Below are 24601 nucleotides of genomic sequence, written 5' to 3' on the forward strand. Positions count from 1 at the left end.
TGAATCTGTGTATTTAATGCATGCTAACATTTAATACTTAAAAACATGGTATTATCGTAGTTAGAAAAACTGCACATAAAATAAATTGCATTATATTGATTATTAGCAGGAAAATTTAATGTGCTTTGTTATCATTATGTTGAGATTGTTGACATGTGTTAATCTTCTTTGCAGGATGCTGGCGTGTACACCCTTCACAGTAGTGTCTTATTTTTTTATGTGGTACCTGCCCCCTTTTGTATCGGGAAGAGTTGCATGGTACCTGACTTTCTACTGCCTTTTCCAGGCACTGACCACAGTAAGTAGATTACAGATCATGATGTTCTCAGCAGTAACTTGCTTGTTTTCTGTCTATGTTAATGCATTCAGATTTAGTACACTGAGATTTACCAAAACTTTACATTTGATTTAAACTTCTAGTGAGTTTAAGGGGTAGGTAAATGTTCTTTTATCAAACCCTTTGCTGGTTGATGGTTTCTGCCAATGCTTTCTCTGACAAATGGCCTGCTAATTCAGACAGATTACCTCCAATCACTTTCATTGGCAGTGCCCTAGATACTCATCTGGTTCCTGTATAGATCCACAGAGACATTTTGATTCCCAATTCCAGTTAGACATCTAACTTCTTGTAACTTCTATTTTCAGGAGCAGATTAGGAGACCAAGTAGGTTTGTGGCTCTAGTTCTGGGTGTTTTGACTCAAGCTAGAAGGCAATGAAAAATCAGGGTACCAGAGCTGAAATAGTACTGATAGTAGTCATCATGATATTTTTGCCTGGATAGAAGAGTTTGAGCTCATGAATTTTTTAATACAGTACAGAACTTGCAATATATATGCAGAAGCCATCATTTCAGCAGATCGCAAAGAATTTCTCTGACACATTCTATGCAGTACATGTAGGGGTTGCATCACCCAGTTTTGCCTTGTAGCCAATATCAAAGTAAAACAAGGTATCTTCTGTGCAAAGCTGTATCACACAGCAGAGTAGGACTGGAAGTAGGAGAGCTACATTGCAATTGGCAGACTGTATCCTGGCTGGTTGAATTTCACTGGATCATGTTGTGAAAAAGTGGTTCCCAGACATTTAAAATGTTTATATTTCTTGTTTGACTTTGGCTTTTCTCCTGTTTACAGATCTGTTGGACCTGGGAATTCTGTATTCCTGTGTTAAGATCGAATGTTTCCCTAGGTTCTTTGTTTCCTCTGTAGAAAAATGGTGCAGAAGACATTCATAATGGCTTAAAATAATTTTCTTCCCTCTTTCTTTTGAAGGAAAACCACGGGTTTTCCATGGCAGAGCTTTGAAAACGTATACACTTTCCATGTTTGATGGAGGTGAACAGAAATGCATTTTGTATGAATGGAGTAGGATGCAGATTACAAGACTTAGTTTGCCTGGCTACAGATCTCTGTGGCGGTGGAAATGCCACAGAGAACTTGATTGTTCAAGCAGGTTCACATCCCACTTCCACTTCACAATAGTCCAAGAGTTTGGCATGTATGGTGTTCCAGGATTTTAGAAGTTACTTTTATCGTAGCTCAACACTATGAGAACAGGGTCCCACTCACATCATGACCACCCAAAAGGTCAAGCCTTTAATGTTCAATAGTTATTTTCAATGAGGTACTACTGGAGATAAGGCCTCTCCTGCAGTAAAAGTGGGGCTCATTTACCCAGTATTGCAATAAATATTACCAGTGCATTGTTTCCAGCAAGATTTTACAGCAAGGTATCAACTGCATGCTAGATAGAGTGCTGTAAAAACAAACAAGCAACACTCCTCATCTACCTTTTTGTCAGTGCATGGACATAGCAATCGGGTGTTTCTACCTATTCTTAAAGTAAGGAGTGTGTGGCAAAATGGTGCTGAAGATAAAGTAGTTTTCACAATTATCTCCTGGAATTACATAGTAAGACCAATATTTGAAATAATTTGGGGGATTTATATAGTCTCCTGGCTTGAATAAAGTGTTATGGTTTTGCTTTCCTGTTAGTCAGCTCAAGCTAGGAACATGGTAGTCTCCTAGTGCAAAGAAAACTAGATGCTTTATAGCCTAGCTATGAAGGACATTTTCCCAAGGAAGCCGAAGGAGCCCAGCATGAAGGGAAAGCCTCTTGGCAATTTATTATTTATTATTTGTATTATGAAAGATACTTTTTTTTCCTTTTATATGCTTTACAAATCAGAAAGAAAAGAACAGTCATTGTGCTAAAAAATACAATGTTCTAAACAAGCTAATTCCAAGGTCGCATTAAACCATTTTCCTGGATATCGCAGGAATACAGCATTTACCCTGACATTTCCTAAGTTATGTTCTTTCTTTGCATAGTTATTCCAAGTACCATATTCTGCCCTCACCATGTTTCTCAGCACAGACCAGAAGGAGAGAGATTCTGCAACAGCATACCGTGAGTGTGATCTGGTCTTTCTCGTGTGGATTAGGGCTGAGTTTTATTTAAAATCATTCTTTATCTATAGGAAGTTCCTAATGGTTTGTGTCCCTAAACTGGACTTTTATATTAGATTTTTAATATTTGATGAAAAATATTTTGTCTTGTAAATGCTTCAATTTTTTTTTTTCTAGCTAAATAGGAGACGTTAATATTTTATTGTCTCAAATTGTCTGATTAGCTATAAACTCTTTTTGGTTTATTGTTAGCCAGACAAAATAAAAATCATTCTTACCCAAGCCAGGGTAGGGAATAATGATTTCATTTAAAGGTGATTTGTAGGGGGAAAAAACAAAGTGCTGTTCTTCTCTAACATTCAGTTAAAGAAAGTGTGAAAGTAATTTTGAGTATTTTCTTTCTTTCTTTCTTTCTTTTTTTTTTTTGTTCGCATTTCCTTAGGTTTATGTGTTTCGTGTTATAAAAAACCTGTTTTCTCTGAATAAATTCTAGAACTCAGAACCAAGACAGTTAACCTTACCAAAAAAGGAGACTAATTTTGTATGCATGTTCACAGCAACTGAAATCTCTCTTTTTATTTCATCTGTGTTTATTTAATTCTAACATATACCAGGTAGTTTAAGGACAGATTTTGCTGTAATATAACTGGTGCTCTGACTGTATTAGTTAGAAGAATAAGGGCTTCTAGACCGTATCTCTGGCTCTTCAACAATCAAAACCAGACAGTTTTTGCTTTGAAGCAAATCAATCAGACCAAAAAAAGTGCAATGAAATTATTTTCACAATTTCCTGTACAGATCATAAATTGAATGTAAGAAGAGTTTCTTCCCTTCTTGCCGTCTTCAGCTCTGTTCTCACACCTTCTTTACTATGTAATTGCTGTCTCTCATGGCCACCAGCATTAAGAGAAAAGAGTCAAGTATCACATGAAAGACTTTTCTATGCCATAACTTGTCCTTCAGTGTTGCTTTAGAATAGCTTGTAATTTTTTTGTTGCATCTGTTTTCTCTTCCTGGCAAGATCCCTTTTCTCTTCCATTATTCCTTCTAACCATCAACATACTTGCTTGAGTATGTTGAAAACTAGACTACAGAGGCACAACGAAATGGCCAGAAGTGCTAAAAAAGTCATATCAAACATCGTAGATACGATATCCCCTGAGAAACCGAATCCCTTTCCAGCCATATGGAACAGTTGTAATTTGCATTATCATCAACTAGCTCAAGAGAAAGTCTGGGCTAGCAGTCATAGGACAGGACTAAACAGCAGGAGATTCCAGTTGTGTTATATTCTTTGGCACTGATTGTATTCTGAGTCATCTGGCCTAAATACTAACTAAATCCATGTACCTAGTGTTTTCTATTGTCTGGTTTTATGTCTTCAGAGGCTGTGATCCAAATAAATGTGCTTTCCTATCTGCTAGTCCCATGCAAGGCTTCATAGGCATGTGAAATTTGTGCTCATAAAAGCTGTTGAACTCCTTGGCTGAGAGGTGTTATACATTTATAGTGTCCTTTTATTATTCGGAAAGGGTTTAACTTTCGAGTACACAGCTGTTCTCCTAAGCCAAGTTAGGGTGGTAGAATGAACCACAGTTTTGACTTTTCAAATGTTGGTATTTTTGTATATTTTGAAATCACATTTGTTTGGAGCCAAGTTTTTTTGTAATGGTTATGATCATGTAAGTATCTCCCCCCACCCCTCTTTTTTTTTTAACAAGTGTTTTACTTAAACACTTTTGCCTTTCTTTGGATTTCATAGAGAATTCTTGTTGATAGACTTTCTTGGATGCAGTCAGTTGCTCAGGCATTTCTTCAACTGCTTAAAGAAAAACAGCTGTGTAGTATGAAGTGTGCTTTTAAAAAAACGTTGGGATCAGAGGATCCATTACCCTCTACTGGAGACAAGCAGAACTGCTTATTATAAATTTTGTCCTGCTCCTTACTATGAGTGCAAGGTAGAAATACTGGATTCCAAAGTTGCTTTAACATAAATCCTACTTACGTTCTGGGCAAAACATAACCTACTTCAAGGTACAATCTGCTTTCTGAAAGATCACCTTTCTTGACTTAGGTGGAAAGTAATACATTATAAATTCTGAGCACACAAAAACTTTGAAATTTGCCTGTTTCTCAGCTCTTGCTACTTCTTAGAAAATAAGGTTTCATAATGGTTGTGTTTTTGTTGCCTCTAATGATGCTTCTGAGTTTTATTCTACACAAGTGCTGGTAAAATGCAGACGTAGAGCCCTAGATAAAGGTTATAAATGTGTAGGTGGTGTTTTGAATGAAAGGCGTGACTCAGGTGCATTGCTTTTGCACTGAGTTGTCAACAGTTTGAAAGCTCTGCAAGGCCCAGCTGAGACTAGTTTCTATCCAAATACTTCAAATCAGGTTGAGGTTAGGAATTCCACCATCTGCCAGCATTTTTTGTGTGTATGGACTGAACTGTAACATTGCTAGTAAGATTAGACATGAAGTTTGGGGACGAAGCTTTTTTTTTTTTTTTTTTTTTTCTTCCCATTGGTTTAAATTAATGTTACGCGAAGCCTCAAATTTTCCATCCAGAATCATTCTCTGTTTGGGAACATACTAGCAATGGTTTAAATGATCCAAGTCTCCTAGGGAGCCTCTCTTCCCTTTTCCTTACTTGATCTTCCATAGCTATGATACAGCCCTCTTTACTGCACTGTCTGAACAGCTCGAAGTGTGTGTGCATTGACTTCCCATTAGGTGGAGAAGTACTTTATTCCTTTACAGGCATACACAAAAAGGTATGTGTCCAAGGTCACCTAGGGAGGACTATTATAGAGCAGGGGACTTGAATAAACCTGAACATAGGAGCTTTTGAAATACCTATCTGTTTCCAGGGAGAGTATGAAAACCACCAAGACACAACCTGCTCTGGAAGTGGCCCTTCAAAATCCCCCATGGTGCTTCTGAGAAAGAAGCATGGGACCCCTGGAGCCACTAAGAAAGAAAAAGTAGAACAAAGCCTGATGTTTAGGTCAATGAGAAGAGCACTCCCTCATAAACAGGGAATCTTGGTCCCTGTTCCTAATCTGTTCATGTATTCAACCCTATGTATCTTTATGCAAAATGCATAAATAGTCTCTGGAGCCAGGACAGGAATTCAGTTTATCTCCCTGACATGGGGATGCTGGGTGTGGCCATACTGCATGGAAACAGGAGTGATAGGCTTGAAATTCCTTGGGGTGAGAAAGGTCTAGAACCCAGATTACTCACCTGCGATGGAGCTGTAACAGCTAGCCACCTTGTTGACTGATTTTGAGTACATGAGGCATGAGCTGGATGCCCATGGTTAGATTTTTGCTTTCCCAAATGGAGACTTTGGTTGTTTTTTCAGATGATCCTTTGTTCTGATGGTACTTGGAGTATTGGTGATCTGAATCATTCTTTGAGGCTGAGGTAGCTAGTTCAGCCTGACTGTGGCCTTAGGCAGTTAAGAACAGCACCTGCTGTTTCCAAGAGCTTTGCAGTTGTATTATTTCCAATGTAAGCTTAAGTATCATTTTATTTTACAGTTGGAGAACCTAAAGGTCTGATCAGATAAGTGACTTGAAAAATGTTTCACAAGTTACTGTCAAGATTGAGGTGAAGAATCTGATGTTATGACTCCTAGTCCTGCCTTGGAAAAATGGCATTCAGTATTTAAACTGTAGTTCTGCTCTGGTCCTCGAGATGAAAGGTTTCTATGTTATCACCTTGTGATTCTTAATCTCAGCTGCATCCATCATGCAGCTTGTATAAGAAAGGTTTTTCCATGGAGGCTTCTAAAAGCTGATCAGAAAATAGACAACAAAACTTTCTTTCCTTGAAACAGTTCTATTACTGATCTTCCCGTTCTGCTGTTCTTGGTATTGCTTTTTATGCTTGTTCCCTGTAAAAGAAAATGATTTGATGAGATTTCTCTTCAATGAGACAAATGAGCAAGCTTACAGACAGTGGAGGAATTGAGTTCTCATCCTCAGTGCACATTTGTGCTTCCTTCTTTAGGAATGACCATGGAAGTGCTTGGGACCTTGATTGGAGCTGCACTTCAGGGGCAGATTGTGGCCAGTGCTCATATCTCTCATCACTGCACTGTGAATCCCCCAGTAAACACAACCGACACCTGGCATGACACTCCCAGCTTTCCAGACCCCTCAGATCTCCTGTCACATCAAGTAAGTGTCTGTGGGAGCACACTAAAATCTCTTAGACAGAGGGGCGGGGCTGTTTCTGTAATACCATATCATATCATCCAGCCGGATGAGCATGAACATGACTTCCTTGAAATCAGTAAACGCTGACAACATAGCAAACAAGTCTTCCTGTCTGTTGTCTTTGCAACCATTTCTCAGCATGACAGCAGAATGACACTGAGGAGCTTTGCTGAAGATGCCAAACTGTAAAGTAGCTAGGAGGTATATGGCCATCCTTTGTTTTCACTAGGGTCTGATTTACAGTTTAAAATAGAAGCTTAGTAAGAAAAGCTTACTTTACTGTGCCAGGAATACTGCATCCAGCTCTGGGTTCCCCAGCACAAGACAGACATGGACCTGTTAGAGCGGGTCCAGAGGAGGGCTGGAACACCTCTCCTATGAAGAATCGCTGAGAGTTGAGGTTGTTCTGCCTGGAGAAGAGAAGGTTCCAGGGAGACCTTATTGCAGCCTTTCAACATATAAAGGAGGCTTATAAGAAAGATGGAAGAAGACTTTACCAGGGCCTGTAGTAATAGGACAAGGGGTAATGGCTTTAAACTGGAAGAGGATAGATTTAGATTAGATGTAAGGAAGAAGTTCTTCATTGTCAGAGTGGTGAGGCACTGGAACAGGTTGCCCAGAGAAGTTGTGGCTGCCCCATCCCTGGCAGTGTTCAAGGCCAGGTTGAATGGGGCTTTGAGCAACCTGGTCTAGTGGAAGGTGTCCCTGCCCATGGCAGGGGCGTTGGAACTACATGATCTTTAAAGGTCCCACGCAAGCTAAATAATTCTATGATTCTATGAAAAAATGGTGGCTATAGCAAGATCTTTCAGTACAGCAACACTGCTCTTCAAATTAGTTATCACTAGGGATCACCTGTAAAGATTAATGGCTGTTATGTGAATGAAACTGCAAGTCCTGCTTGGAATCTCTATTCTTGTGAAGGTACAAATCACTGTTGAAAGTAAGTGGTTGGTAAGAGGCAGTTAGTGGGAGCAGGGCTCAGTGGTTAACATGTGGAATGAACCTAGAGATCCATGCTTGTTTATTTAATTTTCCACAGCAGATTTTTCCTGTAATCCTGCACAAGTACTTTAATCTCTTCATGCTTCAGTTTGCTACTTTTTGAGAAACAGAGGAGGTTTTATATCTGGGAGGAAATCCTAAAACCTGATCCAAACACAATTTGATAGTCTTCCATTGTTTCCAGTGGTCTTGAAACAGGCCCTGAATCAAACAATTACCTTGTGTAGTGGTTTTTTCTCTGTCACTCGTGAAATTAGCAGTTTGTGGGTTCCATTTTACCAATTGCTAGATTCAGTCTCTCTTTTTATATTTTCATCTATTTCTCTGTCAGTGCATGTACTAACTGATATATAAAATTCCCCATGAAGAAGATTCCTTGACTGGAGTCTTATCTCAGGTGCTTGGTGTAAATCAGGGTATATGTATTCATGCTCTGCTTATTATACTTGAATAGCTCCTATTACCACTCTTCAGCAGCAGTAAAATCACAAGCTAAAGACATGTTTTTATGCATACTTTGAATTTGCATACCCTGGCATGAGCACTGGTAGTCCAGGAAGGGGACTAACCCTTGCCTCCCCCAACCCCCAGACACTATTCTTTGCCTCTGTGCTAGCTGATCCTTGTTTTTTGGCACAGGTCATTGTAAGGCTTCTCAGAGAGCTGATCTGGGAAACTGCCTGGGGAGAGCTGGGCTGCTTCTGTAAGTGGCCATACCATTTTATAGCTGATTAAAGTGTTTTTGAAGCTGCTTGTTAGGTAACTTCTAGTGTATATTTTAACAAGACACAGAACATCATCCTGTTTTCCTTTTTAGCTTCTAGGACAATGTCTTGATGTAGAAAACTACTGTGCTATTACAACTCTGTGAATTGTCAAGAGGAGTAGTTTGAAAAGTTGAGGAGCTAGCTGAATTTCATTGCACAGCAGATTGCCTGTCTGAATCTGCTTTATGCCATAATCACCAACTTCTACTTTCAAATCTCTTAAATGGCTTTCAAGGAAAAAAAAAACCCATGATCTTATTTCCTTTCTGTCTAACCACGTGTGCTTTCCTGTCCTTTTTGAGGTAGGAGAGAGATGGAGAAAGAAGCTTCACAATGAGTTGAATGTCAAGTAGTTTTTTATTTTGAAAAATTAGCAAAGATACATAGCCTAAAGTAGCCAGGTAGAAGGTAATACCTTTCATTAAACTAGCCACTAACACTGGGAAACAATGGAAAAGCTTTTAGACACACAAACATTTTTCAGATCCAAAGAAGTTGCAGTGTGACTGGAAACTTGACCTTTTTTTTTTTTTTTTTCAACTGTATGGGTTGATTTAAATAAAGAAATTACCTTCCTCATTTCACTTCCTTGTTTACAAACAGCCATGTGTTCATTTTTTGTGAGAATTTCCTCTTTATTTGTTTTGGTCTTTGTTTTTTTCCTTCTTCCACTGTTTTGTGTGTCACCTTTTCAGGTTTTGTAGATGAGTAGTATCCCATGGTTGAGAACAGTCTGGATTATGGTGTCCAACCGTTTTCCATGGGTGAGGTTCTGTTCACTCCTTGTTCTTTCCTGCTTTTTCCCAAAGACCCCTCAGGCCTGGGCAGAGGCTATAGTCTGAATGAACTGCTCTGGCAACCCACCTCACTCCCTGCTACCCTGAAAACAGTGAGGACCAAACAAAACAAAAAGTGAGGACCAAAATTTTTTGCCATTCACATAACCTGGCATCAATTTGGTTGGATTATAGGAGCATGCATGGCCACCGAACCACGTAGGGGAGCTGCTTGTATCGCATGACAGGGCACTTGCCTTTTATTCACACCATGCACAACAGAATACGCACCTAACTGCACAATCAGCAGGAGATTTCGGATCTTGAATGTTGGTTCTATGACTGTTGGACATCGAATTCTAAGTTGAGGCAGGTCTATGAACCTGAAGTACCTCCATAAGTCTAAAAAAAATTTTTTAGAAGAGGCCAAATCTTGACTTTCTTTTAGTGCCATTCAGGAGTATTACCCTGACCCTTTTGTCACAAGGACTAATTCTTAGCTGCTCAAGAGCACACCTACTTTAAAAGAAGACCTAATGAATGACTGATATTATTTTGCTCATTATTAAAGAAAGTGGAAGAAATGGTTATTTCTAAGCTCTCCTGAAGTTGTTACTGTAAGCTTAGGAGCAGATTTTCGCTACTGGAAACCAAGCATGGATATTGATATAGTTTGTAGATGGGCTAACAAATTTTGTTTAGGGTCAGAGAATCTTATTTGGCCTACCATGAATAACCTTGATAATTTAAGCTCAAATTACACTTAACGATAACCTGTGAAAGAAAGCATTTAAGTCAAGTGCTTCAAGCAAATTAATAAATAAATAGACACGAAATACAAAATTCATAACAGAGTTCTGTTACTATGCTTTATTTTCAGTCCCTTCTCTCCTGGCTAGGCTGCTTTTGAGGCTGAAATTACCTCATTTAAGTGGCTTCAGGTATCTACAGTACTGCAGTCTGTAGTCTGTGCAAGCCATAACTGATAGCATAAAAGTACCCTGTGACTTAATTTATATTAAGTCTGATATATATTAAGACTCTGATATAAAAAAACCCAAAACTTTATCCCAAATAAAGAATAGTCCTGCATTCCTTTATTTCACCATGTCCCCTTCTAAAATGCAAATATCTTAACAAAAGCTGTTGTCTTGAAGAGTGTCTATACTTACACGGTTCATCTGACTACCTTTGCATCTATACTAAGTGACTTTATATTTGGGAGTATATTCTTGTAATTGCATGCTTATTTACTAGCTGCTTCCTAGATTTATAATCATTTCATTTGCAACATATAACTGATAATTTGGAATTCAGTTTTCCTATCAAATAATCATTGTGTCATAAAGCTCTATAACCAGCACTTTTTTTATCTTTGATAACACAGTATAAAATAAATTATTACAGAATACTAAAGCAAAATTATTTTTTAAAGCTTTATTCCAGAGTCAGTGTAATCAGAGTTAGATATAATAAATGTGATCTGATTATGTGGGAGGTATCCTTGGGGGCTTTGTTCCCCTAGCTAATTGGAAGCAAAGATTTCTGAATTTGTTTGAATATTTCACTAAGTAACTGGGAAAACAAGCATGCAAGCTACCATATTCTCAAAACATTGGCATGAAAGTGTGATTTCTAAAATTCATTAGAGCCTAAAGGAAGTTTTCATTAACATTATGTATAAATGCAGTAATTATGTTTACATCAGTACTGAGGCCTTTCCCACCCAGCATGAAGATACAGATTGCAGTCTGTGTAGCTAGAGCAACTGGATTTACTAAAAATTAGAATTGCTCTATGGATGCTGCATTTTTTTGATAGATGACTGTGTATATCTATAGCTAGTCTGAACGTAAACAAATTTTTAAAACATTCAGGTTGCCAACACAGTAGCCCTTTTGTTCGCAGCTTCTTTTTTTTCTTTTTTTTTTTTCCCCAAGAAATAAATACTTATGTGCCCTGGATTTATCTTAAAGTAGGTGTTGTTTATATATGAACTGCAGAAGTGAACATTTTTCAGAGAGGTAAAAGACAGATAGTTGACTGTATGTAGATGGGCATTTCTTTATTTGCAGATGACTCACCAGAAAGAGACTGAAATTTTCATAATGACTTGTCATTCCTCCTGTCACAATTTCAAATGTCTTTTTTCTTTTCAAAGGCAAAAGTTTATATGATTGCAGCAGGGGTCATAGGAGGTGTATATCTTCTTGGAATTGTCATTCTTTTTCTTGGAGTAAAGGAAAAAGATGGTAAGATATATTTAAATATGCCTAGATTTAATAATAATTATTTCACATTTATCTATGGAAAAGATTCTTATTTTATGTATTCCTCTCCTCTTAGATCCTTATGCCTTAAATTCAGACAGAGCAATTCCTTTTTGTAAGGGGCTTGGACTCACCATGAAGCATGGTCCATATGTGAAGCTTACAGCTTCATTTCTTCTCATCTCGACAGCAGTTCAGGTAACTTCCAGACTCTTTAAGTCCGTGTGTTGGCCTCATTCCAGTCTCAGCATGGGATAGTCTGCGGCAGCTAAAATGCAAATAACCTTTGGCTGGTGACTGGAGGTGGTGATCTAGGGGGTGGTGCCTTCCCCTACAAATCAGTAGGGAACCAGAGTCCTTTTTTGGTGCCTGGGGTCCTGTGCGGTTGGAGATGGTTCTTTCAAACGAGAAGTAAAACCAAAGTCCTGACCATTTATAGATGGCTTTTTTTTTTCTTTTCTTTTTTTTTTCCATAAAAGGTGAGGAACTAGTCCTAGTGACCCAGATTGGGTCATTATATGTTATCCATCTACAGTCTCCTGTGGTTTCAGTTGCTTAGAGAATGCTTTTTCTCTTCTCTCTGTTCTCTATAGTGTGTGCCGCTTTAAACCATTGCCCCTTTCCTTTGCATAGGTGGCTGTTCTCAGATAGTGGCTGAATTGGTTCTTATGGAGTCTTTTGTGATGGAAGGCATTAGGTCAGAGTAAGAAGATGTTCAGAGGCAGGAGGTCTTACCTCTCTCAGAGCTAGATAGACCTAATTTTCAAATGAGGACCTGCAGTTGAATGTGGTGCTCTCAAAAAGATGCAATACATCCTTCTGTCAAGAGAAGCTGTAGAAAAACTTAAAGCCACTCAGTAAGAAACCCTTACTCCCCATAGTCCATCAGTCTTTTTAAAGCTTGATTTTTGAGCTATCGTCAACTCGGGAAATGTGCTAATTTAACATGAACCTGTACATATCAGTTGAAGTTGGCTTTATTTTGAAAAACAAATAATATTCACATTTTTGTCAACGGACTCTAGGCACATGAGCCATTGATCAAGTAAATATCAGGACAGGGGGCAAGAACAGGGCATGTAAGAGAGCAGTACTGTGTTCACCAGCAGTCCTGGTGAATTAGTAAGTTCCTTGGAAGGGCTGCTTAAAAGTCTGCTTGCCAAAGAATCGCTGAAGTTTCCTGTTGGCCTGGATTTGGGCACAGTTAGTAGGCTGTCCTTTACACCATCTGTCAGTCCTTGCTGGAATAGCAGAAGCATTTCTGCTTATATCTGGGAGCTGCAGGCACTGTGAACAACAGTAGAGACAGGGAGAAGATGAAAGGTGAAAGGTCCCTTATGGTCCGGACCCTTCCAGCATCCATTCAGTCAGTAAGGATACAGCGCACATCTGGTTGCTGCAGCCAACTACTTGCTGACAACACCCAGGAGGAAAAGAACTTCTGTCAGTCCACATCTCTTTATTTTTCTATTTGTAAAAAATGAAGGGAAGGTATGAGGGGAGGCAGAAGCTGGAAGCTGTATTGCTCCAGTTCAGCCAGCGTGAGCAACCCTTGCTATTGTTCCACTGACTTCGTGGAATTTAGTGAGTGGATTACTGGTAAGCAAAGGAACAGACAGATGAAGATGCATTGGCCATAATCCCAGAGCGTGATATTCTACATCTAAAACGAAGGCAGGTGAACTGGGACACAAACTAGGGAAGGTTTTGGTGGCAATGGAGAAAGGATATATCTTTTATCCTAATTTGTATACAGATGATTGTGCACTTATTATCTACAAGCACACAAAGGAGCAAGAGTTGATCATACTGCTGTGGCATGAGTATTAAATCCTCCTCTGTTGTTCCACTTCTGCAAAATTGCTGGATCTGGGCCTGAACCATATTCTGGTATTCAGAACCCCCCTGAATTCTGCAAAAGCATGGTGGCAGTGGCTTCATCTGTCATTATAACACAGTGCAGCTAGATCCTCCCATCCAATGAGTACTCAGACTTATGGAGATGTCTGACCCAAAGCTACACTCCATAGCCAAGGTTGTATACAAAACCAGCAGTTAGCTGCTTTACTACAGGAAGTTGGCGTGAGTGTAATTGCAGCTGAAGAGTAACTTGTTTTGGAGTCAAGAGCTTCTGGTGAAAGATTTATGGCATTGCTATGGAAAAGGAAGGGCAATTTCTTGCAGTAGTCTGCAGCTGTGACAACAACACAAGGCAATTGCAACATCGGGAATAAAGCCTTTAAACAGAATTCTCTCATAAGACAGTTCCTGTTTTGGTCATTTTTATGCTGTATTAGGTGCATGGTTTAGCTCTTGCTTGCCCCAATATTATTGGCATGTTACTCCAGTGATAGCAGGAGAGTTATTCCTTCTTTAAATTGTTGCAAACGAGGGAAGAATGAGACTCCCAAATTCTACATTTAACAAATCAGTCACCAAATATGTTTGGCTAGTATGGAGTGTGAAATAATTTTTGTCTTTTTTAATTTTTCTTTGTTTTCTGGTGGTCACCAAATGTCTTTAATTCAACAGCTGGAGCAGAGCAACTTTGTCCTTTTCTGCACTTATGCTGCTGATCTTCGCAATCACTTCCAGTATTTGGTGGTGACTATCTTGGTGAGTTGCACTTCTCTCCCATATTTTTATTTGGTAGCTGGTTCTCACTGGTTTTTGGCACAAAATAACGGAAGACAAGAAGAGTTTTGTGTCTAGACAGAGCTGTTAGGAAGCTACACCATCTTTTCCACTGCCTGTTTGAAATAAAGCTGGTGTTCCCTACTGTACTTATAAAAAATTAATGTTTTGGAGCTTTTAATTAATTCCTTGTTGCTTTTACCTGTAAGCCACTTTCTGCTCCTATAAAGGACAAAAGCTGCTGCCAGAAATGAGGTCTGGAATTTTAGCTCCTTTTTCCCTTTCCCCAGTCTGATATGCTGAAAACTAAACAACTTTAATTTGTGTACTCATACACATCAGCCTTCTGGGCTAGGCAGCTTGCAAGGATAAATATTTTAAATATCCAGAGATATGAAGATTCCTCTCCAAAGCAATTGGCAATGTGATAAAAAGATCCTTTTACAGAATCTTTTTCTTGACATGCAGAGGTAGAATTCTGCTTGCTTAGGTGGTACTTATAACTCAGTTACACACTGCTCCTGTATTGCATGATTTACTTCGTGATTACAAGTAATATTAATTGAAAACTGCCATTTTCATCCTTCTGACCAAAGTCCTTTTAACACAAGTAGAACATTTAATGCTGCATAATTACTGGGATGTGCATGTTCTGCAATTTGAAATATTTTGTAGAGAATTTGTCTACCATATAGAATACTGCAGCAGTCATTTTCAGGGAAGCTGTTACATGATTTCTGACCCGTTTGGCACAGAGACTTTGTGGAGCCATCTGAGGGGAACTTCATTTCTACTTCTTGGTCCCAGCACCCCACCCTCTCACCCTTTCTTCCCCTTTTTGATTCTTCCTTTCCCACATTAAGAAGACAGATCTTTTCCAATTATTAAACCCAAAATGTTGGAGAGCAAGGGATGACTGCTGGGTATCTTAAGGCTCTGCAAGCAATGGACACCAAGAAAAGAGGCAAGAGGCAGTAAAGTCAGTAAAGAGTAGAATGTAACTATAACAATGAGATGACATTTGAATTTAGGTCAATCATAAGACTGTCACTAGTAGCAATACTTGGGTGCATTGGTACTATGTTGCCTGTGGTTGTTCCTGTTACCAGGTGAGTATTACAGTATATGAAATGGTAATGTTGACTGTAAGTGACTATTTCTCTTACAGGTTGTTCCTAAGAATAAACATGTAATATGGGATATGTACTCTAAGTATATCTTAAGATAAGTGTATCTTTTGCTTCAGCTTTCTTTCTGTACGATGGGGTAGAGCTTAATTCACTTATCATTTTTCAGGTTTAGATAATGAGGCAAAAGGCATTAGCAAAGTATGACTACTTGCAGCATCTTTGAACTTTAATGACCGTATCATGTATAGCTTTAACTGCTGTGGCTTACATTAGGAAAGGGAATTTTTAAGACACTGCCTTCTGATATTTGACTGTGGAAAACTCTCTCATGGATAGCTTTTGTTTATAGTACATAATAGTGAATTTAAAAAAAAAATTCACTCAAAGGATGAGGAGAAACAGGAATCTGCAAGTTCACCTTCCTTTCAAACTGTAATGTACTAGACAAAAAGATGTCTGTGAGCTCTACAGCTGAAGAAGAGAGTGGCAGTAAGCACAGTACAGATATGGGTTTTTGTCAATTGTAGGTATCAGCAGCTGTGAGCATTCCCTTCTGGCAGAAGTTTCTGCAGCGATTTGGCAAGAAGTGTGCAGCATGTGGGATTTCGGTAAGCAAATCCTTTGAGAAAAAAATCTGCTTGTGCTCACTTCATTTGACAACTGGAGCCACTTCAGGAGCTCTTTCAAGTGCTTATAACCTCAAACTACATGAAATTTGCTCAGTTTTAGGGTTTGTTTTAAATCGTTATACCAAATTTCAGGCACATTCCAAGTTTCCAAGAGAAACTTTTGAGAAATGGATTGATGCGGAAGGGATGTCCAAGTTTATTTAAGAATCTGCACAAGCTCTGCATTTGACTGCTCTCAGAAGTGAACCCCAATGAGATTTTATAAATTCAGATCTCTGTTGCTTCAGGTTGACAAGTTATCTGCTGTACAAGGCTTGTTTTGTCTTTGTATATGGTGCTGAGTTGACTGCATCTGTAATTCAGTCACAGAGGAGGAAACAGAAGTCTGTTACTCATCCTTCTCTAGAAATGTAAGAAGGCAGGGCTGCCCACATCCCTCTGAATGGAGATGGACAGTTATTAGTAAAGTAAAGAAATAGGTGATCTACCTGAGAAAAGAAGCCTAGTTTAACTTTGACACATCTCTGCAAAGCCAGGTCAGCAAGCCTGCCCTCATCTCTGATGGATTATTTTAAGTTCTTCACTTAGTGCAGGCAGCAGCAATTTTCTGTCATCATCCTCACTGAGTCATTGTATAGGCCTATTCCTCCCCATTTTCCCCCCGTTTACCTTCAATTACTTATGAAAGAGGAAAGAAAAATTGTCTGCCTTGTGCACAACAAAGCATGAGGACTTGGAAAATCTAGCCTGAAGCTATATGTCAGAATCTGAACAAAGTTTAGGTCTGGTGACAATTGTTGAATATAATTGAACAGTAATTTTTGGAATTCAAATCTATGTGTTGGAATGACTTCCAAAGAATCAGAAATAACTTTAAACCCCAAGTTCCAAATATGCTGAATGGTTATGTGTTTTGAAGTAGGCATCTGGAATCCAAGTCCCATCCTCATTTCTTTTTACCACTTCAGCAAAGAGAATTGCCAAAAGCAGTATTGGACCATTGACTGGACCAGGGAATGCAGATTTCCTCCTTAGGAAATCTCCTCCTCTGTCTACTTGGCTACGAAAAATGCTTTCTTCAACCAACTTGGCTCTATAAATTTAGTTTAACATGACTGGAAAGCCTGTCAGTACCTCTGTAAACATGGTTTAACTTAATTTTACAGTTGAGTTGCTTGACTGTGTTATGGTCTAAGTGGGGGCTGGACTGAAAAAAGCCATCTCTTTATTTCACCTTGTAGACATTTCTCAAGGGACTCTGTGTGCTCAGTGATGGATTTTGTGTCTGGCAATGCATCAGAGGGGCTTCCTATACTACCAGCTTGTGTGATCTGTACAACTAATCTGTTCTCTCTCACTGTGAAATAAAATCACATCATTTAAGGCTCCTGTGTTTGTCACTGGGGAATGTTCTTCTGGAAGGGAAGGAGACAGGGGAGAAAACAAGTTTTTTTTCTCCAAAACCTTACTCAGATTTCAGGGTGAAGGTGTAATTTGAAATTCAGTTTCCTGAAAAAAAATACACACTGCTCCAGACTAATTTTTCCTGTTAAAGTGGTCCTATGTCGAAGAGACCCCTGAAAGAGTATAGAAGGCAAGGTAGGTAGATAAGCAACAAGAATCTTGGCTTCCTGCTACTGATACTGCTCCCCTTTTACTCATTCCTCCACAAGAGATGGCCAACAGTCTAAGTACTGACTAATTATCTAAACTTCCTGGAAGTTTAAAGCCTAGACTTTCTGGAGGTATATGGTCATGCCCAAGCAGGATCCTTGATAGCATTCTTCCTGTGATCAGGCTGGCGCACAGGCTAGGTAGGAATTATTCTCCTCTGTTTATTTGTGTCTGCTTCCACATGCTATGTTCATTTAGATTGTCTGCTCTGCCCTCATGGGGAAAACGTTGAACTTAGAATCAGTAAGTCTCTCAGCTGCTGACCAGAGATGAAGCTTATCATGAGAAATTTTAAGAAGTGTGGCAGCTTGTTGGTTCATGGTTTTGGCAAGTTGTCTGAAACTAGAATATTGCTCACTCTCACAACCCTAGCTTCCATCCTAGCTAATAATAGCTTTTGGCTGCAGGTTTTGGAGGATTTAGTAAAAAATAAAAACAAATCCAAAAACGCCTCCAATCTTTTCACCTCCCCACACATACACAATTGTTTATTTGCCATCTATCAGCACTGCACAGCATGGAGGCATGCCCTTGGGTGAATCCTGGCTGTGCAGTCCCTTTTCCACCCTCCCATCCCCATTTCCACTCACATCCTAGCTGCACCTTTTCCTAATTTGCCCTTTATAATGTGCTGCTGCACAAGCCAGTACCACCTTTAGCATCCCAGCAGGGTCGCCTTTGATAGTGCTGTCTGGGAATGGATGAAAGACACGTGATAACTGGAGGATATTGTTTATGACTCGGAGGGCAGCAGGCCCTGTGACTAGGGAGCAGGGTGCCAATAATGGAGTATTTGCTTTAGAGTTGGAAAGAAGGAGATGCATTAGCTGTTTATTACAGCAGGAACACTGGCCCTGTGATTGCACTACTGTTGCATGTGTGAGAATTTAAGGCATTGTAGCCTCAGTCCTGCGGGTCGTGCTTCTCTTTCAGTAGAAAATTACAGTTACAATGATTATTATTATCGATCTAGAATTTTGTTTAAGTGCTTTGGTTTATGAGTGGGTGCCCCGTGTGGAGCATAAGGCAGTCATGAAATTGCTTATAGGCAACATAAAATCTTGTATTGCTGGAGTGCTCTCTTGTGGTGAAATAACGATTTTGCCACAGCATTGGGCTAATGCAAGGATTATCTGTCTGTGCTGGGAAGTTGCAGTCAGGAAAGGTTATTTTCTGCCTCCTTAGGTTAGGAGCAAATGCTTTAGATGGGAAATGCATTTAAAACATAAACATAATGGATTAGACTCCAGGACTCCCAGAATCATTTATCATACAGAACTGTAAATAGCAGTGCTTAGGGGAATCACTCTCTGTGAAAGCTCTTCTCATACCCTCAGCTCCCAAGCTGCAAGTATAGAGGATTGAAACACTTAATGTTAAACTAATCCCCCATCATTAAAAAGCCCTGTAGGTAAGCCTCTGGTTCTGGATTCTACATGTGCTGTGCCCATGGTTCACAGGCGTGGGAGATGGAGCATGTGATGTGTACAGGGCAGCTGGGCTGTATGCATTCAATCAGCATTTAAAATAGTGGATTTTCAATCCTGTAAGCCCATTGCTTCAAGCGGAAGTTGAGGAAATCAGGTGGTTTTAAGTACTGCCAGAAAACAAATCCTGAGCATCCCAAATTAGCTTGGTTTTGAGAGTAGCCTTAGTGACTTGTGCAGTGTCATGAGCCTATCTGGCTGTGTGGAATGGGAGCAAACCACGTTGCCTTCCTGGTTTTAGTTATTGCAGAGTACCTAGATTACTTTAAAGTGGTCATTGGAAATGGAGGTGTAAGCAAACTTTTCTTTATTCAAGACTCAAGATGATCTGTGAAATAGGATATTTACAGTTTAAAATGACTGTTGAACCCCTGCCCCTCCCCTTGTAATGCAGTGTGATGATGTTTCAGTGTTTTGTCCCAGTGAATTAAATAGTTCCACTGGCCTAGGATAGAAACCTGTGGTTGGTCATCACTATTACTAAACTGGCAGAAAAATCTTAGCACAAGCTGATTAGCAGTCTCCCAAGAAATATCTGAGCACAGTTTGGGAACTAGCCCACTTAAGGGCTCTTCACAAAAAGTATTTATATGGCCACACTTCTTTTGCAGACTGTGAATGTTTAGGAGTATGAATGTGGCCAGGGTCTGCCAACTGGCCTCATGACTGATAAATAGGGTCTTGGGACTGTTCAATTTACTAGTGCAGTTATAGCCCTAATACTGCTAACAGAGAAGGCACTAACATTGCATGTCCTATTTTTCTCTGATTCTTCTGAATAGGTGAATAGAGATTGGCTCAGGGCTCTTTGGAAATGTCATTTCACCAAAATACTGAAGTATTAGGTGTTGCTGTGCATGAACTGTTTTGTAACACAATCTTATATTTTGAAGGGAACTGTCTATATACCATTGAGCAGTGCGTAATGTAAGTTAAATGTACTGTTTTTCTTCATCTTCAGTGGATGATTCCTTTTGCAGTCATGCTAGTGACCATTCCAAACCTGATCCTGGCTTACTTAGTGGCGTTCGTCTCTGGTCTGAGCATTGCAGCATCTCTTCTGTTGCCATGGTAGGAGAATTTTACATCTGAGTTGGGGAAGGGGTATATGTCTGCGTGTACGTACTACTGCATGGAATTTGCCTCTGAAAGAGGCAGAGTTTGGCAAGAGTCACTTCTTCCAAGAATCTTTTTCTGCTTTTATGATAGAGGCTATTTGCAATGACGTGACTTTGGTTGCCCTGTTATTAACAGATTACGTCTACTGTAACTGTAGCTGGTCTTTGTACATAAGAGTATGTAGATGAATCAATAATCTAAGTAGCTATACAACTTGCGATAACAGTAAATCAGTTGCCTAGGTTTGGTTTCTAACAGAACTACAGGAACGATGAAGTTAGATAAATCAATTAATGCTGAGCAATTAAGAACGTAGCAGAGGAAACGTAAGCCAAGCTATATATTCCTGATTGAGTAGTCCTCTGTTATAGATTAAATAACACAAAAATATGATTAAAAGAAACTGAGAATTCAAGGTCCTTTTCTCTTGAGGACTGAAAACATGTGGGTAAAAAAAACTACTCAAGGGTGAGCAGGGTGGGACATTTTCTCTCCGAAGGGAGTAATTATTATTCAGTCAAACTGACCAGAAAGCAAGACCACTGCTGGGAGCTGTTTTGCATTACTCATTTGTACAATGCCCTGAAAACTCCAAGAGATCATGGAAACATAGTTTGAAATAAGCTGTCAGACTACACAAGTTTTTCTGCACAGAGGGTGAGAAGCCCTTTTTCTAGCAGTAAATCATGACATATATTGGAAATAAAATGTCAATTCACAGTTGATATTTGAGCAGCTTCCATTCTGATTCCCCATTACCAAATTCAGTCTCTTTGAAATAGAGAGAGAATAGGCCTCATTGGTTTCTGAAAATTTTGTTAGCTTGTCAAAAGAGTTATTTCAGAGTGAAACTATTCAGAGATTCAGAGCCCCTTGAAATCTTAAGAAACATGTTTTTTGTTGTTCTTTTTTTAGTAACACAACTTCTGATTGGAATGACAGTCAGTCTAAAGAATTCTGTCACCTCCCAGCAGGTGTTTGATAGTTTTTCAGCTGGTTTTCTACTTCATAATATGTGGCCATGTGTTTCTTACATGGATTTTTGCCCTCCTGTCCAGCAGTAGAACTTTTTGAACTGGATTCTTTCATGTGCATGACTACCTCAATAAGATCTTAAGAAGGGAGGAGGGGTATACTCTTTCAGAAAGTTTGGACTTTGAGAACAGATTTTGGCTTGAGGTTTTCTTGTATGTTGCTCATCTCTAGGTCAATGCTGCCTGATGTTGTTGATAACTTTCGCCTGCAGAATCCTCATGGAAAAGGACATGAAACCATTTTCTATTCTTCTTATGTTTTCTTTACCAAGATGTCAGCAGGAATTGGCTTAGGAATTTCTGCAGCAGGCCTGGAGTAAGTAACACTGTGTTTCCTTTTAGTGGATCTACTCTGAAAGCATTCTGCCTTTACCCTGGAGAGTTAATTGCCTTTTTGCCCTGGGCCTGAAAGTGCCAGCAGCTCCAGATGTCTAACCACTAAAGACAGGATTGTTATCATCTAAGCCAGACCACTGAGCATTAAGTTGCCTGCCCTAACATGTTTCAGTTCAGAAGGACCTGACTTCCCTTTAGATTTTCCTTTTTCCAAATTGCTCATGTAAATTTTAGTGGCTTATATGAATAAAGAACTAAACATGAAAGCTCAGCAGATGAAGGTCCCCCACAAGTGATACAGCTGCTTTGTGCATTCCCTGTTGCATCTGGGTTGGACTCTGTATATGAGCTTGTAAGTCTTTACATGGATTGGGGGGCTTTCAGGGGTGCCTAGTGGCCTGTTCAGCATAAAAGGATCACCGATTCCTGCATGGTTTTAGGGAACTGGACACTGATCGGAGTCAGGAACAGAGTCTTTCTCACAGCTCTGCCCATCACCTAGACCATGTCGGTTTGGAAGATGCTTTGTGTTCTCCTTCTACTTTTGCCTTGTCTGTTCTGACTGGATAGTCAGGTTGAGAAAGTGGTCAGCCATCTCCTGCCCTGCTTTTGTGCATGGCCTAGCAGAAAGGGCCTTTGCCTGCAGCTGCTAGGTTTCAGTATACATACAGCACACAAACACACAATAAACGCTTAGAAGGGAACTTGTCTGAAATACTATCTAGCCCTTGGCTCCAAGTTAGGTTTTGGTAACCAGAATGTTTTGCTTCAGGGCCTTCAGCCGAAACTGCTAAATAACAGGCAGTGCTTGGCTGAACATTTCAAGCTTAGGAATTTTAGATGCTTACTGCTAACACCCTGTCGTGGTTTAAACCCAGCTGGCAACTAAGCACCACTCTGCCGCTCGTGCACTCCCCCCCCAGTGGGATGGGGAAGAGAATCAGAAGGGTAAAAGTGAGAAAACTTGTGGGCTGAGATACAGTTTAATAGGTAAAGCAAAAGCCGTGCATGCAAGCAAAGCAAAACAGGAATTCATTCACTACTTCCTATTGGCGGGCAGGTGTTCAGCCATCTCCAGGAAAGCAGGGCTCCATCGTGTGTAACGGTTATTGTATTATCAACACTGTTTTCAGCACAAATCCAAAACATAGTCCCATACTAGCTACTATGAAGAAAATTTACTCTATCCCAGCCAAAAGCAGCACACACCCTCAAACTAATTGCTGTTCACCAATTAGCCCCTTTTCAATTGCATTCCAGTTAGCTCCCAGCAATTTGGCAAGGCAGATGTTTGTGGGAGAACACAGAAGACAGTGGTGCTAAGTGATCTTAAGCTTTGATAGGTGTATGTTCAGAGGAAAATAAAATCATTCCACAAATTGGGAATGGAAATTTGAGTATATCAGCAGTTGTGGGACTGCATGAAAGACCTGAATCAATGAGCTGTAAGTGTGTACCTAACTCTAAGCACTTGAGTAAATTTGTCTATCTTGAGAAGAGTGCTTAAGTGTGTGTTTAAATTAAAGTTAATTATTGCTGTTGAAATTGGTCAGATTACTTGCACACTTTTAAAGCAGAGCCTAAATACTTGGCTGAATATTAATAGGAAACACGTAACAGATCAATTTCATTACATGGGATTCCATGCTTCTCTTAGTAGTTAAATGTTACATAATAATAATGAGAAAATGCAAAGGTAATGCAGTTATCTGTAAATCGAGCACAAAGATGAGATTTGAAAAACAAGATTTGAAACATGTAATGAGGGGAAGGAAAAAGTGAGGTGTAGGGGGAAAAAAAGGGAGAAAAGTCTTAAAGAGTTTTGGGGGGAAAGGAGTGACCCAAGAAGGGGGCCTTCAGATGAACAACTGCCTTTTAGCTTTGGACATACACCCACCACTGTTATTTCCATTTGTTTAGGTTTACTGGATACAAGCCAGGGATGTGCAGACAATCCAACGATGTGATCCTCACACTGAAAATCCTCATTGGAGTGGTCCCTGCTGTCCTCATCCTTGTAGGTTTATTTATACTTCTTTTCTACCCAATCACTGAAGAAAGTCGGAAGGAAACAAAGCTTGCACTTGAAGTGTTAAGGTAGGTTTGAACTGGCAGCAAACAGCAGTAACATCACCACAGCAGCTCTTAGTCATACTGGGCAAAAATTATTAGCTACCAACATACACCTCTATATTCCTTACAACAAAACAAAACAACACTCTACTAGCTGAATTATTAACTGAATGGTACCATTACATGCTCCAGTATCTTATTTTTGTAGTGTAGTATTACCTGCTTAGAGGACCATTTATCAGATATATTGGCTGCTATATTTTACTTTTTCTCTGGGGTGGTGCACAAAGCAGTATTGCAGGGCAGTGTTTCAAGCCAGAAATGAAGAATATTCTACATAGATTACATTTCTGGAGAAAATGTCAATAGTTACAATTTACTTGTATATGGAAGAAAATGGGATTCTTGACTGCATTCTTGGTGTTTATGGCATATGAAAAACATCCAAACCATTCAGAGGCGTAGGCAGGAGATCGTGGGAGAAAAAGAAAGGAGAGCTTTGACCTTTTTTACCCTATCACTCTCCCTTCTTCCCCTTTCCTCCCTCTCCAAAGAAAATCTTGCCTAGCTCAAAATTATCCACCTCTGTCAAATGAAGCCTTGGTATACTGAGGACAAATGTAAGAACAGTCTATCCTAGCAGATTGATGGATTAAATATCGACATATATTGTTACTCCATCTTGTTTTTATTATCCCAAGTTAATGGAGTTGGAAACTGATTTCCTGTCAAGGGATCGATTCCAGGCCCTAAGCGTGGGTATCTGGGACCACTTCATTGCCCTAAGGTATCTAAGATACCTGCATGGGGTTGGCAGATATGACACAGGCCTCTCATGCACCAGCTGCTTTCTTGAGTGGCAGCTGCAGACCAGAGGGGACAGGCTAAACAATCTAAAATGGGACTGGTCCTCCTGTTTAGGTACTTTAGTCACTGTCCATAACAACTATACCTTGCTGGTGGTTCTCAGTTGTTTGAGATTGCCAAACTGTAGCTTGATTAGTTAGCAATAAAAGCCAGAAGTCTGTTCAC

At 39.6% G+C, this 24601-nt stretch overlaps 1 protein-coding gene across 4 annotated transcripts in view; it reads left to right on the plus strand.

The window, feature by feature from the left end:
- The window catches only part of MFSD2B (major facilitator superfamily domain containing 2B), a 44551-nt gene that overhangs the window by 13242 nt on the left and 6708 nt on the right, over positions 1-24601 (plus strand). For 3 of the 4 annotated variants that reach the window (XM_010584254.1, XM_010584256.1, XM_010584257.1), the window contains 10 exons: positions 175-298; positions 2332-2410; positions 6427-6596; positions 11345-11435; positions 11530-11651; positions 13986-14069; positions 15745-15825; positions 19969-20078; positions 21333-21476; positions 23417-23593. In XM_010584254.1, the coding sequence (XP_010582556.1) occupies positions 175-298; positions 2332-2410; positions 6427-6596; positions 11345-11435; positions 11530-11651; positions 13986-14069; positions 15745-15825; positions 19969-20078; positions 21333-21476; positions 23417-23593 (1182 nt within the window). The remainder of the gene's footprint in view (positions 1-174; positions 299-2331; positions 2411-6426; positions 6597-11344; positions 11436-11529; positions 11652-13985; positions 14070-15744; positions 15826-19968; positions 20079-21332; positions 21477-23416; positions 23594-24601) is intronic. The other variant, XM_010584255.1, reaches the window with a different exon arrangement.

This window comes from Haliaeetus leucocephalus, unplaced genomic scaffold (assembly GCF_000737465.1).
Source record: "Haliaeetus leucocephalus isolate CR32 unplaced genomic scaffold, Haliaeetus_leucocephalus-4.0 Scaffold964, whole genome shotgun sequence".
In the NCBI taxonomy this organism is placed as follows: domain Eukaryota; kingdom Metazoa; phylum Chordata; class Aves; order Accipitriformes; family Accipitridae; genus Haliaeetus; species Haliaeetus leucocephalus.